Below are 18,948 nucleotides of genomic sequence, written 5' to 3'. Positions count from 1 at the left end.
AGATGACAGTGGCCTAAAATCTATAAATTTTTAGGTATAGCTGCTATAAATACTTAGTAAAAAATACTAGGCAAAAGTTTAAACTCTAATATAACTCCTCAAGTACATGGCTCTGGATACTGTAGATAGTAACTCATGTCCTAGTAATTGTTATGTGCATAAAGATTTGTTCTAGTTTGATCTGAATAAAGCTAACTGAATTAAAATGAAATTAAAAGACCAACTATATATTAAGTTTACACTGACTGAGACAAAATTTTTCTTACTCATCCTTGAGAGTAACTAATTAGACACTTTACTTGGTATAGAACTCTATAACAGACAGTGATCCTCTGAAGAAATGAGTCTTTTAAAAAAATCTTCCATTGATGACAGGCCCAATGAAAACTTCTATTACTGGAGAATAATTAAGGACTTACCATGATATCAGCAAGGATAGCAGCAGAAGTAAATATTTGTAATGATATTCTAATACAATTGCCCTATGATGTCTCCAACTTAAAAATATCCAGGTCATAATTTATCTTTAAACATTAATTTCCTCATGGTAACTAATCCACCCAACATGCATCTCCCAAAACCCACTTGCCCCCACCTCAACCCAACTATACATAGCTTTGCCTTTACCTACCACTTTTACAATACCCCTCCTGCTCATCCACACAGAGCACTATTCAGTGCTGTGAATAATGGTATAAACTATTTGCTGTTTTGACAGAATGTTCCAAGCCAGAGAAGCTGTGAGAAACAGAAGCACCTTAGGAGAGCTAACCCCAAGGGCAAATTTCCAGCAAAGCTGGCAAGCCTACGGGATACCCTCTCTCCTCTCCCATGAGGAAGCTGCCCCCAAAGTCTTCATTTCATGTTGTAACACTCTTTGAAGTTCCACCAATTAGGGATTTATTGCTATCCACTTCTAAAAATGTAGAGATTTATGAGAGTTAAAGAGATTCTTTACTATTTGGACCTTGTATAAATGAACCTAACAGGACTGCTTTTCTCCTATAACTAGCTGAGAGCCACTGCACTACTGGCACCGGAAATGCAGATTGAAGGACCAGAGAAGTAAGCACTGGGTAGGTACAAACACTTGGGAGGGAGCAGGCAGTGTGGAAACCTTGCAGTACCATGGCAGCACACCGCAGCAGGAAGAACAGGGGCTCTGAATAGCTCTCAATTTGAATCTGGTTCCACCACCTATCATGTGAGCTGAGGCAAGTGACTTAATCTCTGTGCATCTCAGTTTGCTCTACTATAAAATAATATTTCCCCATAAGGTTGTCCTATGTAAGATAGAGTGGCACAACTGCCTCACACGTAACAGATTATCAAAAAACGCAAGTTTCCGTGTTTTCCACATTCATTATTGAGTCAAGAACAGAAAGGCACCAAAGAAAAGGAAGAAGCAGACTGAGTATCAAAAGGGTGCCAAAGAGAAACTCTTAAAAACTCTTCCTTTAAAACCAGGTTTAATCAAGAGAACGTAAGAAAACAATTTTTTCTTTTCTCCACCCCACTCTCATTCCTTCTTCATGACCATATTGTCTTAGTCCCAGGACTGAAAACTCATATAGTACTATTAAATGTATAATCCTATATTATGACTTGCTCATATTATATTAAAGATAAAATAGATCTTGGAAGGTAGACTGAGAACCAAGCTTCCATTCAATTCAATACAACAAATATTAATTGAATGCCTTTTACGGGAAAGATGTATCTTAGGTGATTGACAAGAGGCGGAAAAGAATGCAAAGAGAAGCAAGAAAAATTCTTGTCTTTCAAGAGTTAGTAGTTTTAAGTTTTCTGATTTCAGAGAATTTTATAGCATTCATCTCTGGGAAACTCAATTAGTTCGTAAGTTAGGGACTTGCACATGTTCTTTATCACTATAACATGTTAGGGCATAAGGAAGAGATGATACAGAAAACTGATTTTTTTTTTTAACGATTCTACTTTTACTATTAGTCAAATTTTCATTAATTGTTGAATTTTTAATACAAAAAATTACCTGCCAAAATTTCGGTGTTTCGTGCAGCTATTGTTTTAACTTTTATTATTCCTGATTCAGCAGCCTGCAAGAATAAAAATAATTAGAACATAAAACTTACTATCAACATGAATTATCTAGAGGAAAAAAATCATATATGATAGATAAAATCTTGAGCAAAGTGAGTCACTATTATCTTTTTTATTTTCAAAACTTCAGATACTAACGCCTAGTAGTGACACATACTTTAAATGTAACAAAATGTGATTAATTTGATTATTTATATGCAATCTCTGTAGTACAGCATGTTGCCTTAAGGTGCATCTGGACTACCCTAATCTCTCATGACTTTAAATATTTAGAAAACAAAAAATAAAAACAAAGCCTAACGAAAAAAATTAGGTGTCTCTTCCTCATTTCACCCGTCCCTCCCCACCATTAAAAAAACTGTAAAACACTGAAAAATCAAGTAAAGTCATATATAGTATATATTGGAAGTCATATAGCATTTTACACAATGCCACAGAATTGTGCTGTCCAATTTGGTAGCCATAGTGTACATGTGGCTGTTTAGCACTTAATATGTTGTTAGTCCAAATTGAGCTGTGATCTAAGCATAAAATACACACTAGATTTTGAAGATTTAGTATGAAAAAAGGAATGTAAACTATCCCTTAAATATTTATATTGATCAAATGTTGAAATGATAATATTTTGAACATATTGGGTTAAATAATATATATTATTAAAATTAAATGCTTCTATTTCTTTTTACTTTTTTAATGCAATTTACAATTACACATATGGATTGCATCTGAGGCCCACGTTATATTTCTACTGGACAGTGTTGACATATAATATTGATATATAACTTCCATCATAGAAACTCAGAACATTTTTACTATCAAGAAACATGGCTATTTTATACTTATACTGGTCTCTACACCTCCAAAAATAATACATAAGTACTCATAAGTTATATGTCCAAGTTTTCCTATTAATTTGCTTGCTACTTGTTCATTTATTTTACCTCTTACCGCTTGCTAAAGGACAACTGGTAGCAGTCTCTAAAGGTTTAAAAATAATTGTGGAAGAACATCAGTGGCCTATGGGTTCTTAGTTTGAGGACCAGTGGATTAATGCATAAAATAAATAACACGTTGTAGGCTATACTACATGTACTCAACTTTTGTCATTCTGTCAGCTTCCAAGCATGTGAAGCCCTTGCCTGTGTTTGGAGAATTCCCCACTTCATGAGTTTTGACGCAAGATAGAGCCTATCTTCCACTATTAAAAACTGAAAATGCCAGATACTTGCTTTCCCATATGCCCTGGCAGCCTACACTTAACCAATGAGACACACCTACCAGGGATTTTGAATATGCAGGCTAGTGGCACAGAAAAGCAGAGACAACAGAGAATTCTTTCTGACGACAGCAATAGCAGAGGCAACATCTAGTTTCCAAGGGCGTGACAGCAGCAGAACCAGTGGTGGCATGGGGTGGCCAGCACAACCAGTAGCACAATCTGAGGCAGCTCACTGTTCAGCAGACACAGCAGTAATGGCCTCACTGGCAGGAGTTTGGCTGTGGTGTAGCTGTCTGGCCTCCCTTTGTTCCTATACTTTTTCTAAGGCTGGCTCCATCCAGCCTTCTACCAATTCTGTGACCCACTCAGTATTCTACGAGTAAACTTCATTTCTGCTTCAATCAGCCACAGTCAGCTTTCACTGCTCACAACTAAGAAGCCTAATGGATACACTAGGACTTACTTCTACAACTTTAAGAAATGGAAATGTCTGTCCCAAATTAAGTGAACGTGGCTAATAGCAAGAAAATACAGTCAAAATAAATTACTTCAAGGAAAGATGACAGATTGTCTGATTTTGGGGGGCAGTGCATATTAGAAATACCAGAGGCTTAAAAAAAAAAATCTTGATGCCTAGGTTGCAACCCATTCCAGTTAAATCAGAATGATAGGGGCCATTCTCTTGGTTCTGTCCTGTTCCACTGGTAAGCAGGCTGCTTCCAATCTTGGCAACAAAAACAGCTGCAGCCATTCTACACCTCACAATTTTATATGATAGTATCTAGAAGGAGAGAAAGCTAGCTCTTGAGGAAGAAAGAGGAAACTTTCCTTTTCCAGGAGCATTCACTGGCATTATGCGACTTGGGGAGAAACGAAGGTGGGGGTGAGGAGAGTTCCAACTAGATTAAACCAATCAAGGTACCCTGGAGCAAGGAATGAGATTAATGCATCCAAATCCAACGGGTTGAAAACTAAGGAAGAGTGCAGCCTACCACTAAAGGAAGCAAGACGGAAAGGATGCTAGGAAGGGAATTAACAAACATCCACTACTAGAAGTGTGTAAAAATTTACCAAAAAAAAAATATATATAGGGGCCGGCCCCGTGGCCTAGTGGTTGAGTTCGCACACTCCGCTGCAGGCGGCCCAGTGTTTCGTTGGTTCGAATCCTGGGTGCGGACATGGCACCACTCATCAGGCCACGCTGAGGCGGCATCCCACATGCCACAACTAGAAGGATCCACAACTAAGAATATACAACTATGTACTGGGGGGCTTTGGGGAGAAAAAGGAAAAAATAAAATCTTTAAAAAAAAAAAAATATATATATATATATTAAATGCTGCTTCCCTTCACCAAAGTGCCTATGCTCTGCTTTTTTAAAAACATATATTTTTTACAACATCTATGAAAGTAGAGCCTCAAAATTAGAACAAAGTTACCAAAGGTCCAAATTAATTAGTCACAGGACATAGCATGAAACAAGAGCTAAAGAAGAAATGTGAAATTCAAGTTAATGGCAACTTACAGAGAATAATGTACTCATGAGACACCAGGAAGGTATGAAGCTGCCTAATGACTTATGACTTCAGATGTCAGGTAAAGTCAAAAGACCTAAAGTCAAGCCCACACTTGAGAACACTGACTAGATCTAGAACACTCCCTAGAGGACAATATGCTCATAAAACAATTACCACCTGGCAACCAATGAGATCTTCTCCCGTAATAGGCAATAAATCCACACTCCCAAAGCTTTGGAAAACATAAACTTACACGGCACCCTATTCAAAACCTCTGGACTAAAAAAAGAAACCAAAAAACCTCTGGCTTCTAGGAAACAAATAAAAAATTTTTCTTTAACATAACCTATCAAACGAAAGACTGAAATGCAGACTACATGTAGCTAACTAAAAATATATATGTGGTATGCCTATGTATACGGTATCCTTTTTCTTTTTAAAAATTTAGTCTCCAACAAGAATCTATTAGCACCTCCTAGATACACAAATGCTTTGTACTATGGTGGACAGAAGGATAAACAAGACGCAAAACTGACCCTTAAGGAGCTGTTTAGAAAAGAAAAAAATACTAAAATAACTGTAACAGAAGGTAAAATATAAGAGCTATAAGAAAATAACTTCTAAAATAAGCCTAAAAGAAAGGTAATAAAGCAGAGGAACATTAACTTGAAAATCCTGGGCAGAAGCTGCAACTGTTTTTGCTTTAGCAACTAGCTAGTATACGGCACACAGTAAATATTCAAAAATTATTTCATGAACAAATGAATGAGGGAAGAAATTATCTGTAAAGTTGGTTAATCCATGCAACAAATGGATGAGCAACATTTAAAGTGGGATTGAAGGAAAGGTAGGATTTTAATTTAAAAGAAAGATGGGAGGAGGTGATTCCAGGCAGCAAAACAAACCTCAGAAAGCACAGCATAGAAGAAGGAAGCAGCAGGGTATATTTGGAGAATACGCAGCAGCAATACAGTTTGGCTGAAGCATAAAGATAAAAGGAAAAGTTGAGGGTGATCAAAGTGGAAAGGAAGGTTGGGAAGATCAAAAGGGTCTTAACGCTATGCTAAGGAGTTCCATAAATACAGAGAAGCCACTGAGGGTTTCTGAGCTGGTTAAGTATACTAGTCTGATGGTAACATACAGAATGGTTTGTCTCTCATGCCATTAATGCCTATCAAAGGCCAGGCATAAGACTGAAACCTGCAACTAGAATAACAGCTGAGAAAATAGAAAAAAGGAGAGTTGTGTTAGAAATTACAGAGCTGGAAGGAACAGCTGACAATGAATAAAGAGAACTGAGGGTGAGAAGAGAGCCAAATATGACCAAGGTAAGCAACAGTGATAAACAGCCCTAACAGAACAAGTGAAGTGGTGGGAAAGGACAAGTTTTGAGGAAAATAAGTTCAATTACAAGAAGTTCTATCTGAAATGTGTGAAAGATATTCTGGTAGATGTGTTCGACAGCTGGAAATAGCTCAAGTTAGTGAAGCAGAGTTAGGAGCCAGCATTATGGTAAAGCCAGAAGCAATGGGAGAGGATGACAATGCTAAGGGGATGAGCATGGAGAAAGAAGAGGCTGAAGACAAAACTTGAGATGCATTTATATGTAAAGAAAAGGAGAAAGAATACTGAGATGGAGAGGAGAAATACAAAAGTAGAGTGCCACAAAAGTCAAAATGAGAGAATTCCAAGATGGAAAGAATGACGAATAATAACAAATAATGAAGCAAGGCGGATGAATGAGAACAATGATAAAAATAAGTTAAGGATGTTTTAAAGGCATCTGCAGCATGCTATAACGGAAAGGAGAGGGGTTAGAAATGGATGCACATGGATTCACATCCCACTTCTTCCACCTTCTAGCTTTACTACCTTATGCAAGTGACCGAACCTCTCTAAACCATAGTTTCCTCATGTGTAAAACTGGAATGACATGTTGCAATAGTCAATGAATGCAAAGTTCCTAGCCTAGTGGAGAGAGAATATTTTACTCAACCTTGAGTTAACTTCAGGAAGATAAAGGCAGTTTCTCATTCATTTCTGCATCTCCTGGCATGCTTTACACTTAGGAAACTAATAAATTTCTATTAAATTATAAGAGTAATAGCAAAACCCAATGTTTTGTACATGGCTGAAAATAAGCTACACTTACATAAAAGAAAAAAAGAAGAAGAATTACACTTTTGAAGTATGTCTTCTTTTTTGGTTTATAAGCCAGGAACAATGTCTTTTATTGCTTCTATATCACACAAAACACAGTGCTAAGAAGATAATATATTCTTTTTGACTGAAATATGTTTTCATTCATCTTTGCCCTCTATCCATTGTCTACATGAAAATAAAAATACAATGGTCAGGGGCCAGCCTGGTACCGTAGAGTTTGGGTTCACGCACTCTGCTCTGGTGGCCCAGGGTTCACAGGTTCAGATCCTGGGCATGGACCTACACACTGCTCATCAAGCCATGCTGTAGCAGTGTGCCACATACCAAATAGAGGAAGACTGGCACAGATGTTAGTTTAGGGACAATCTTCCTCACACACACAAAAATACAATGGTCAAAACTTAGTAAAAAATAAACTGTTAGGTTTTCTACTTTAACAAATTTCAATGGTCATGGTACTAACTTTCATAAATATATAAAGTATGCTATAGACTAATCAAAAGCTTTTTAAAGGACTCTCACTACAAAATGCTCTTACGACACTGCAATAAGCTAGTAAAATTTTCTGAGAAGTCAGTGAAAAAGTTATTGCTTATACTACTCTTGAAGTTAACATCTAAAATATTTATCAGAAGAAAACGAATTTAATGAGAACTTAGAAAGCTAATGTACCTTTTCCGGAATAAAATCAACAGCAGCATAAAAAGAAAAAGCAGACTCAAAAACAAAGGCCAAAGTTATATAAATTTGCATTATGTAGGAAAGTAAGTCTTGACCAAAATGACTTATAACTCCTTACCACTCTTGTCATACTGTTCTGACCTGTGTTGGCAAGTTTTTTTGAATAAATTATTAAAACATTTCAGTATATAAAACATGGATTTATTTTATTATGCTTACGAAGGAAAGAACACAACTGGTTGTATCATGAGCAAATTTCTCCAACCAATGACAATGGGAAAAAACTATAGTATATTATAAAATACTGAACAAAAATAGCTCCCAATTAAGCATGTAAACATTATCCAGCCCTGACTCTTCATCGTCATAATGTCCTGAAAAGGAGCTTCTCCCTACCAGAAGAGCCAAATGACTTGGGCCTCAGTTCGCAAATAGCTGGTTAAAGGGAGAATCCTGCTGACGCTAAGTATAAGGCGTCCCTTTCACCAAGTCCCCCTCAGCCAGCTCATGCCTAAAAACACTGGACACTGAGGAACTCTACCACAGGAACCTTTGCTTTTTTAGGCAAAAACTCCTGCCAACCAACTTCTATCGGGCCTGAATGGGCAAGAGGAAACACAGTACACAGCCTGGGAAGACTATTTGTACTTTGTTACGTACACCCTTACTGATTCCACTTTATTAAGAGACAGAGAGAGAGAGAAACCCATCCAAAACCCTAATTCTGACTACCACAGCTCAAATGACTTTCATTCCCTCTCCTCTTCTACCACCCACTCCCTGGACTTCATCATCCTCCAGCGCAGCACTACTTGGCAATCTGAAATCCAATATCCCCACTATGATCCCAATCCCTGTCCATCTAGCTCTCCCACTCCCCAACTCCATTTGCTCTTTGATTAAACTGGTGCCCCTAGCCCCTTAGCCCCTCCATCTTCTTCTAACAGATCAAAGCTCTGTTGGATTTCCTTCTTTGGGAATCCAACCTACATCTCATGATCCATCATCATTTCAATCACTTTTCCTGCCAAGACTCTTAAGTGTTCCAAGTCAATATCTCCTCCACTTCTCCAAAGTGATCCAGTGCTCCCCTCAAACTTCCTACCCATCACTTCTTTCATCACTAACTACTCCTAGCAACAAGCTGGTTTCCTATCTTGCCAAGAAAACAGAGGCCACAGGCCAAACTGTCCACAACTTCCTATCTCTCCTGTCTCTCCCATATCCTTAATCTTAGCCTGCCCAGCTGCCTCTTTCCCTTTAATGCTGTTACTTCCCAAAGTTCTTTCTTTAGCCCTGATATGCTTACTCTATTCACTCTTTCTATCCCATCTTATCTAGTCCTGTGGCTTCTACTATCATGTATTAACTGATACTCCTAAATCTGAAATTCTAGACCTCTCTCTTTAAGTACCAAACCATCATTTTCAAACACCTACTTACTGGTCAGTTCCATTTGGATGTCACACATAAATCTTAAACTTAATATATTCATGACTACTCTTTTTGGCACTAAAACATTTGCTTCTCCTATGATCCTTCTCTTAGTGATCCACCCAGTTTTCCAAGCCAAAAACCTGGGAGGCATGATAGATTTCTTTCTCTATATTATACAAAAGGTCACTATACCCTCGTAATTTTACCTGCTTAATGTCTTTTTAATCCATACTCTTTCAGCCATGTCTCCCACAATGCAAGCAACTTTCTGTCTACCTCTACTGCTACTGTAATGCAGGCAATCATCATTTTTAAAAATTTGCTCGCTTCGCCTCAATCTCAGTCCCCTCTAATTCTTCCCACCAATACTGTTACAGTAATACTACTAAATATAAACTGATCCTATGACTCTCTCTCTTCAAAAGCTTTAATGGCTCCCAATCACTTACACATGAAATTTATTTTACATGGAATACAAACACGTGCTATTTCCTCTGCCTAGAATGACCTCACCTCCCACTTCTTCTGTTGGCTACCTTCTACTCATGCTACTACGACTCAGCTCAAGCATTAAACTCTCTCTGGCCACACTTTCAAGCTCAGTCAGATTGCCCTCATCTGTTTCCAGAGTAGGGCCTGCAAACAGGAAATAACCAAAAAGTGTTTATTCATTAAATACATAAAGTTTCAGACGTTACTGCCTCCAAAACCAGTGAATATCAATAATATAGAAGTGATTTTACAAAGCTTTAAAGTAATTTTTAGGACAAAGAAAAAATTTTTCACACAAATATTCCAGAACAAATTAGTCAGTACACTTGTGCTAAAAAAAGTTACACTGAGGGGCCAGCCTGGTGGCAGAGCAGTTAAGTTTGAGCACTCTGCTTCACCAGCCCAGGGTTCACCAGTTCAGACCATCAAGCCACTGCTGATCAGGCCAAGCTGTGGCGGCATCCCACATGGAAGAACCAGAAGGACCTAGAACTAAGATACACAACTATGTACTGGCGCTCTGGGGAGAAAGAAGAAAAAAGAGCAAGATTGGCAACAGATGTTAGCTCAGGGACAATGTTTCCTCAAAAAAGCATACCTTTAAAAAAAAAAGTTACACTGAAGCATGAATGTTTACATTTAAGGACTAAGAAAGAAAACAGGAAAAAAAAGAAGGAAGGCATTGCTGTTATTATTTAATTATTACCTTTATTATAAAATGACAGTGTAATTATAGCGACTATAAAAAACAACTTAACATGCGAAGCATAGATTTATAAATGAAAACAAGATGGGGAAAACTATGTAAAAAATCCAAAAAAGTAGATATCAGTAAATAAGGCACTATCCTTTATGAATACTCTTTTCTTCTGTTTTTCTAACGATTTGAAATCTTAAAAAAATCCAGCTTATCATTAATTTAAAAAAAATTACAGCCAAGCATACGGCCAAAAAAGTAGAAACCACTAAAAACTTAAAATAAAGACTAAATATAGAAGATCTCCCTTCATTCCACCTTGTTTAAAAAGTGCTGAGGCAGGAGACATTCCCTCCGAAGCATATATGCGATTAGCACCGCACTGTGTTAAGTTCCTGAGTAGTCTTATAGGAAAAATACTCCAAACGAGTATTTTTCAGGTAATATCTGTGAAGATACTGGGAGAGTGTTAACTAGTACACCGATATACAGATGAAAAAGTTTCTTATGCTTAGAAAGGTTTTGCCTTAGGGTCTACCAAGCACAGCCCACCTCCTCCCCGCCCCCCCTCCCCCAAATAAATAAAACTGAAAACTTACCAGTTCTTCAAAGAACAAAAGCCAAAATTTGGCACTGCTATTAAATTGCCACGGAAAATTTAATTCAACCAAAATATTTCTTGAAAGTCAAGGCTCTCTCCTAAAAGATCATCACTATTAGGCTAATTACTTTATTATTGTTTTAAACTTGTGGCACAGTCAAGGTCATTTTTCAGTTCCTAAAGCAGGGCCCGAAGTATATGAAAAGTGCCATTGGGTAAGGAATCAAAGGTCTTACATTCAACAAATTCTTGTAAAGCGTGCACTATACAGGAAACTATGTACCAGAGATAATCAAATCCAGAATTAGTTTTGCCATTACCTCAAAGACTGGCTGCAATTACTAAACACCTCTTTAGCCAATGTTTAAGGAAAAAAAGCTCATGAGCTTTATTGAAAGTTCCTAGATCAGAAATGGATTGAGTTCTAGAGCCTCGTTTAAGTCACCTGTTTGGAACTCTGAATGCATTTTCCAACAGAAATAATGTAATAAATGGCAATTAAATTTCCAAGCTAGCCCACAAAGGCCTGTAATATAGAGGAATCATAGTTTTTATATGAATTATAAGAACTGGGAACTGTGAGTTCTATAAATTATTGTTAAAATTACAAAATAGGGGGCCAGCATAGTGGTTAAGTTCCTATGCTCAGCCTCAGTGACCCGGGATTTGTATGTTCAAATCCAGGGCGCAGATATACACACTGCTCATCAAGCCATGCTGTGGCACATCCCACATACAAAATAGGGCAAGACTGGCACAGATGTTAGCTCAGGGACTATCTTCCTCACCAAAAATAAAAAAATAAAATAAAATAAAAATTACAAAATAGGATTTGACATTTTCTAAATGAGAGCATTTCTCTTACAACTAGAACAGACTAATTCATTAAAATTCTTTAAAACAGCTTAATTTCTTAAAATTACTTGTTTTAACTTTCAACAGGAGATGATATAGAGAAAATAATGAAAATCTATATCAAAACATACTAGTGAATATCTGACATAAAACATATAACAGTCATCTTTCAAAAAAAGACATATCTGGTTTCCATCTCTGGGTAATACTTGCTTACTTTATTAAAGAAATACTAGATGGAGTTTGTGGAAGACCGAGACCAAAGCACTTACAGAAAAGTTAGGGTTCCTTGGAAGCCTACAATCCAAACTTTATTGGGTAAGTTTTATTACAGAATCTTTATAATAATAAAGGCAAAACATTTAGGTAAGTATGAAAACATTTCAGAATTCCTTGGTGACCTTTTAGGGCAAATAGTAAAAAACTCCAGGTATACCAAACTACATTAAATAAGAATAGAAATAAAATAATTGCTTTTACAAAAATGCCACTGGAATATCTTATTTCAGAAATGAGAAAAGAAACTGAGTAGCGTTTTTAAAAAGTTTAAGACAACTAAAATGGCATCTTAAGAGAAAAAGCCAATAGGGATTAAACGTTAAAAAATTTCAATTCAGAAAATACTTGGAGAATTTTAATTTGTAGCTATGATTAAGCCTCTTTAATAATACCCTTTTTGAGCTGACGACTTTCCCACCATAATCTAATAAATCCACCCTTTAACCCTATTTTACATCTGAAAGAAAATTGAAGCTCAAAGAGGTTAGGTAACACGTATTGCTAGCACTTAAATCCAAGTGTACTCCATTCGACTCCGAGCCCAGGTCTCCCATTACAGGACTGCTCTTGACAAGGCTGAACATGGTACTGTGGGTCTTCAACGTCTGTCGTAAACTGGTGTCTCGGGGTAATTTATTAATCCTTCTTGGGATCGATACGGAGCTAAGCTGCATGACACACGGCAAGAAGCACAGCTGCTTCTGACTCAGTGATACACACTACAAACGCGAGGAGCGCGGTCCACAACGGTGGACATGAGCTTTCAGAAGCAACAAACCTAAGTCTGACCACTCTGGTTTGGCTAAGCCAGAAGAGCCGAGGGTTACAACACACCCAGGTGAAATCGCCGAATCGGCTCCCTCCGCGAACTTCATCCCTAATCGGAGGAGAGGGGAACAGAGGAAATCAAAGCGCCTGAGGCCTCCCCAAAGGAAAGTGTAAAGGGCGCTTGCGGGACAGCCCGCCGGCTCGCGAATCGGGACGGGGAGGGCGGAGGGAAAGGACCGGGGCGAAGGCCCGCGCGGACCGGCCCGGGCGGCCCCCGCGCCCTCGCCCGACGCCGCCGCGGCTCACCTCCTTGACGGGCGGGAACTTCTTCCTGCATTCCAGGGACAGGGCCCGCAGGTCGCTCTGCATGTTCTCCAGCAGCTTCTTCACCGCCTCGGGGCTGTTGGTGCCGGACATGATCCCCCGAACTGCGAGCCGACTTCCGAGCGGCGCAAACGGACTCCGGCACTGTCAGCGCCTCGGGGCCACTGGCTGCCTCCCGGCGGCCCCCGCCCTTCGGCAGCCCGCCCCTCGGGCTCCGCGGGGGCTCGGCCGGGCCTGGGCGGCGAACCCGGAGCGAGCCCGAGCGCCCCCCGCAGCCTCCTCGCAACTCCCCGGCTCCTCTCCGCGGCGCCCCCCGCAGCCGCCCCGCCCCGCTAGGCTCCGCCGGCACTGGCCGAGGAGCCCACCAGTCGGGCAGGTCCCTCCCGCTGCTGCGGGGCCCGGCTGCCCCGGTCGTCACCGGCCAACCTGGCAGAACGCTTCAGCGCCGGCCCCCCGGGCAGCCCTGACTCGCCGACGCCATTAGCCGAGTCGCCCACAATTCCGAGCGCGGCCGGGACACGTCAACCGCACTTCCGGGACCGCGGACACCGCCCCCGCAGCAGCCAACCAGGTGACGAGCCGCCGGCGGGGCGCGGCCGGGGGCGGGGTCACGCTGGGGGCGGGCCCAGTTCCGGGCGGGGCGTTTCCCCAGCTGCACGGCCGGCGGCCGCGTAGGGTTGGGTGCTGGCGGTTAGCCTCGTCCGGATTCGATTTTTTCGGTGACAAGGGTCTGAACGGAGCCCCGGGTCCTCCTTGGCGTATCTCCTCGCGTATGTTTGTGTTAAATTGTATTTCGGTGTAAACACTTCGCTTCCTTTTGGATTTATCGTTTGTCTTGTCCCTCTTCGTTCCTGTCCCGTCGCGTCTCTGGGCCAGTAGCCCCAAATCAACGCCTACTTCCTGTTCATTTACTCCCCAGGACCTAAATTGCTGTTCCTCCAGAGAGTTGTACAAAGCGCCCTGGTGCACTTCCTGCGGAGTAGTCACTTATTTTCTTAATCTGTGACATGAGCGATAAAACGTTCCAAACCCTCCGCTGGCTTTCCCCTTCACCCCGAGTAAAAGCCAGACTCCCTCGGTTCCCCACCCGGCGCCGCGCGACCCGGCCCCCTCCCCGAGCAGCCGGCCCTGCTCCCCGCCAAAAGGAAAGCTTCAGAAGCGCTGGGGTTTGTTTTGTTTCCTGCTGTATCTCCAGCGCCTGCGACAGTGCTTAGCACACAGTAGATGATCAATAAATATTTGTGGGATGAAGGAATACCCTACCTAAAACAGAGTTGTGATGCTTAAACAAGGAACTGATAGGAAAGCCAAATACAGGTGAGGAAAGATAAACAGAAAAATCATCTGGGCCTCTCCGAAGATCCAGGTCAGTATACTTTTATACAAGACTTTTCGCAGCTACTGAGGAGGGAGCAGAGAAAGGTGGAGGGAAAGGCTGAACGAGGGTAGAGGTAGGACATGAAGAAATAAACACCTTCAGACAGCTGAGCCGGTAACACCTTTTCCGGATGAAAGACGGTGAACTGTGGGATTGTCAGTGGGCGGCAGTGTTTGACTGTAAAATAAGAAGGCCTTGAACCGCAAGTACTTTGTAAACTAAATATATATATTTTTTCATTTCGAGAAGCAGCAAAGCAAGGATGGTTGGAGGTGGCAGATGAGTAGGGAGCTCCGGAAACAGTAGTGTAGATCATCTGTGCCTATTTCACAACTTCTGGGAAATTTGACAGCTCCTACGGTGTAAGCTTTATCTATTAAAAGCTGTGAATTTGGCAAAAAAAAAAAGCTTAGGTGCAATATGTGGCAGACCTTATTCTTGGGGTTTCAGGGGGCTTTTAAAAATGGTCCTCTAATAAATGGCCCAGTTATCTAGGATCAAACTCCCACCCATGTAGACGATTTTGCTTTTGAAATTTAATTTTTTTGCTATTAGTAACTTTGGCATGATTGATTCAAAATCATCAGAGTCTTTTACATCTCTATTATATATAGTTGAAGGAATGCGATTGGAATTCATTAATTGAAAACAATACTTATAACGATTTGAAAAACTAAAATTTTCTTAAGGTGTAACAATTACCTATATTTAGTATTCTGTAAATTTCTTTTAAAAAACAAAAATTAATAGTTTTCTGTCTACATATGCCCTGTGAGATTGTACTGCCCCAGAAACAATGCGTGACTTTATGCCAAAACTAAGCAAGTTAGCAGATGTAAAAATAATTTTTGATTCTACAGGTTAAGAAACCAGCTAAACTCAGGAGTTAGCATTCCGAAAAACAGAATCATTTCTCTTTTAATAGCAAAAACAAATTATTCAAATATATATATTATTGTTCTCAAGTACTTCAAGAACTTTCAAAATTGTAGCACACCTCTAAGTGTTGATGTAATGTAAAATGGTCTTCTGTGGCTACAAAATCTGTCTTCACTGAAAATTACATTAACAAAGGCCTGATCAATTTAACCTTTTATTACCATAAGTAATGCTTTCACAGCGTTATCAAGTAGTGGTTAAACCTCATGTTCTGCAGTCAAAAAACCCTACGCTGGAATCTCAGCTCTGTTAGTTACTCCCTGGGTGACTCTAGCAAATTACTTAACTTAATCTTCAGTTTCCACATCTTTAAAAGAAGAAAATACAAGTGCCTTCCTCATGCGGTGGTTCTAATGTCTAACTGAGATATTGCAGGAAAAGCACAATGCCTGGCACTCAGTAAGGACTGAGTACATGTTTTAATTAGGGAGTAGAAAATGGTAGCTCTTTTGTGATCATTACACGTGCTGTCTTTTATTAACTTATAAAAAGACTTAATTATCAGCAAGTTTTAACCTTCTAGTTGAAAATTAGGAAACTCGTGTCTTTTTCTGATCCTTTGTTATGAATCTTTTAGAAAACTTATCTGTTTAAAAATGAGCATGTATTCATGTGTAACAAGAAAGCTTGTCTCATATTCTGAAATATCTGTCTCAATTTAGTGATGAAATACAAATATTACTCAATCTACTTTTCTATGTTCAATCCCTCAGATTTCACCATCATTCTTTATTGTCCTCTTGGACTTTTCTCTCTTCCACCTATTCCTTGTCTGTTAGTGTTTCCCAGAATCCTGTGCTCTCTATTCTTCTTAATTTATTCTCCTCAAGTGATCTTATGCACACCGATGGTTTCACTTACTGCCGATCTATTGATAGATTGATATCACCCTGTATAACCTCCATATTGACAAATACCAATAGAATGTCTAGATTAACAAATACCACAACAGAGACACCACTTGGGTTTACTTATCTAAGGGATGCAGAAAGGAATGTAGTTGCAATATCAGCTAAGAATGAAAGCGCAAGCTTTTAAACCTTCCAAATTCTCAGACCTTCTGGAATACATAACATCAAACCTTCTGGAAATTTCATATCCCCTCCCAGTCCTAGGCTTATACACATAAAGCTAGACCAGTCCTGTAAGTAGCCTTCTCTAGAAACCACCTCACCTAAGCAAGGTAGCCCATTAGTCTCTGAGTTCTACAAGGCACAACGTGATAGCTAAGGTACAGTATAGCAAATATTCAGACATGAACAGATTCTTTATTCTCAGCCTTCCTGGGCTAACAATCTAGTCCAAGTACATTCCTGAATTTAGTGCTATGGAAACAAAACTAGAAACTGTTACCTGGATATCTCTGAAAGTCATGATATCAAGCCCTTATACACAAGCTTATAAATCCAGAGCTCTTGTGTGAGATCCCGACATGAATATTCCACTGCCTGCTGGACATCTTTACCGGGAAGTCTCATTGGCACCTAACACTCCTCCCCAAAAAGGAGTTGGTCCTCTTCGTACATTATCTTTCTCCATGAAAGGCTCAACCATCCATCTGCTTGTCCAGACCGGGAAACTGAGAATCAAACTTGGCTCTTCCTGCTCCACATCCACTGCGTCTCAGCTGAGTCAAATTCTGTTCATTCATCCCCTTTCCTAACCTTCCACTTCACCCGCTTTTCTCCGTTCTCACTAGCTTGGTTCAGGCCATCATCATCACTCACTGGTTTAGAAGAACAATTTCCAAAGTATAATCCTTACCTCCAGTCCATTTTCTATTTATTTTCTGGTCCTAGAGTCTTCTTTCTAAAATGAAAATATGAAGCCCTTTTACGATTTTCTGTTGTTTTAAGATTAAAGTCTAAACTCCTTTACATGGTGTGCTAGTTCGATCCTTTTAGATACCTCAAGCAGCAGAGGTTCAAAGAAAGAATGCATGTGAAAATAAGAGAGAAAGGAATTCCAGGCACAAAGCCAGGCCCTATGGGAATAGGAAAGGTGTGGCTTCACAGAGCCTGCAGTGTAGTTTGGGAACTAGAAAGCGCTTTGGCCTCCATAACTGCTTGATTAATCTCAGCAGCAGATGTGTTCCGCTTCCTTCTCCCTCCTCTAATGCTTAAGTGTTACCGAGACACATCCACTCTATGTCTGCTAGTATTTCTCCTGCTTCTGCCAGCCAGTTGCCTCGGTCCCAATGCTCTGTCATTGAGGTTCGGCTTCCTCGTGTCTCCTGCTACCTCAAGGCTCTGCTGCTCTTCTTTCTCAGTCTATTTAGCTTCTGTCTCACTACCCTACCAACTATATACTTTCCTTTTATGCATCACATTCAAATTTCTGAAGAAAAAGAACCTAAGTAGTTCAGCAAATCGAATACTATAGGTGGTGTGTTCCGATTGTGCTAATGCTTTTTGCTGGGCCACCTCCTAGGTCACTGAAGGGAATACAGATCAACTGTCCTTGGAGCAGGGGGACACGCCTGGCCCAAACAGCTGTGGTCAAGGGTGATTGGTTTTATGGGGTCAGGGTAAGGTGTTCCCATGGTACAGAACATAGGCATGTATGCTGAAGAAAACCTATCAGAGGTCTGTTAGTTGAATGAATTAATAAGAAATTTTATTTGCAAATGTATTTGTAAATGCTTTTTTACCCACTTTTTATCAGTAATTATGTTTTAAGTAGTCTCACTCTATTATTTTTTCCTGTGTCATCATTAATTCTCTCACTCTGAATTACTTTTCCTGAAATTAATTCATTTTTACAATTTTCTTTTTTGACTTTTCTTTTAAAAGAATTTTACTTTTTCTTGTTTACTTTAAAAAGAATTTTACCAGAAATGGTTAGTTTTTAATGCCTCTTGGTACATGCTGTCTATGTATTTCTTATAACATATTCTCAAAGAATCCCTTAAGCTTTAATTTTCAGAATTAAAAATTATAACTTACTGACTGGTCTAAATTACATACTGGCTGAAGAATACAGATGATTTCTTTACTGAATAAAGAAATGATTACAAAAGGCAAATTATGAGTAGAGAACCTATAATTTACTATTTCCAACACTGCGTTTCTAGATGTAAGGATAAGTTGCTTGTATCTTTCTTAAGGTTACTCTCCAAAATTATTTTTTAGGGGCCAGCCTGGTGGCACAGCAGTTAAGTTCGCACATTCTGCGTTGGCAGCCTGGGGTTCGCCGGTTCGGATCCCGGGTGCGGACATGGTACCGCTCATCAAGCCATGCTGTGGTAGGCATCCCACATAGAAAGTAGAGGAAGATGGGCACAGATGTTAGCTCAGGGCCAGTCATCTCTTAGCTGGTCCTTCCCTAACTCCTTGTATCCTGGAGTGCAAATGGTGCAGAAATAGTTCTGCTCTGAAAAGACAGAAGCAACAGTCACCCCTGATCGATGGCCTCCACTCCCATAGCTCCCAGAATGTTTTCACCAGCGAAAGTAGGAGGGGACAGTATACAGGTTTGCCAGGGTCTTTCTGTATTACTGAGGTAGAGATTGAAATACTC

At 40.0% G+C, this 18,948-nt stretch overlaps 1 protein-coding gene and 1 long non-coding RNA gene across 8 annotated transcripts in view; one reads left to right on the top strand and one right to left on the bottom strand.

Annotated features, from left to right (window-relative positions):
- The window catches only part of MON2 (MON2 homolog, regulator of endosome-to-Golgi trafficking), a 103,722-nt gene extending 86,389 nt beyond the window's left edge, over positions 1–17,333 (bottom strand). For 4 of the 7 annotated variants that reach the window (XM_008522314.2, XM_008522315.2, XM_008522316.2 and 1 more), the window contains exons 1-2: positions 13,095–13,610; positions 2,012–2,075 (exon numbers count right to left, since the gene is read on the bottom strand). In XM_008522314.2, the coding sequence (XP_008520536.1) occupies positions 2,012–2,075; positions 13,095–13,205 (175 nt within the window). In that variant the 5' untranslated portion in view covers positions 13,206–13,610. Of the gene's footprint in view, positions 1–2,011; positions 2,076–13,094; positions 13,611–17,193 lie in introns of those variants that run through there. The other 3 variants (XM_008522318.2, XM_070621922.1, XM_070621920.1) reach the window with 2 other exon arrangements.
- LOC139083639 (uncharacterized) overlaps positions 13,746–18,948 on the top strand; it is a 28,533-nt gene continuing 23,330 nt past the window's right edge. The window contains exon 1 of the long non-coding RNA XR_011540523.1: positions 13,746–13,882. This is a non-coding gene — a long non-coding RNA (uncharacterized lncRNA). The remainder of the gene's footprint in view (positions 13,883–18,948) is intronic.

This window comes from Equus przewalskii, chromosome 5, assembly GCF_037783145.1.
Source record: "Equus przewalskii isolate Varuska chromosome 5, EquPr2, whole genome shotgun sequence".
Lineage (NCBI taxonomy): Eukaryota > Metazoa > Chordata > Mammalia > Perissodactyla > Equidae > Equus > Equus przewalskii.
Note: the sequence above shows the minus strand (reverse complement) of the source record. Positions and strands in the feature narration are given on the sequence as shown.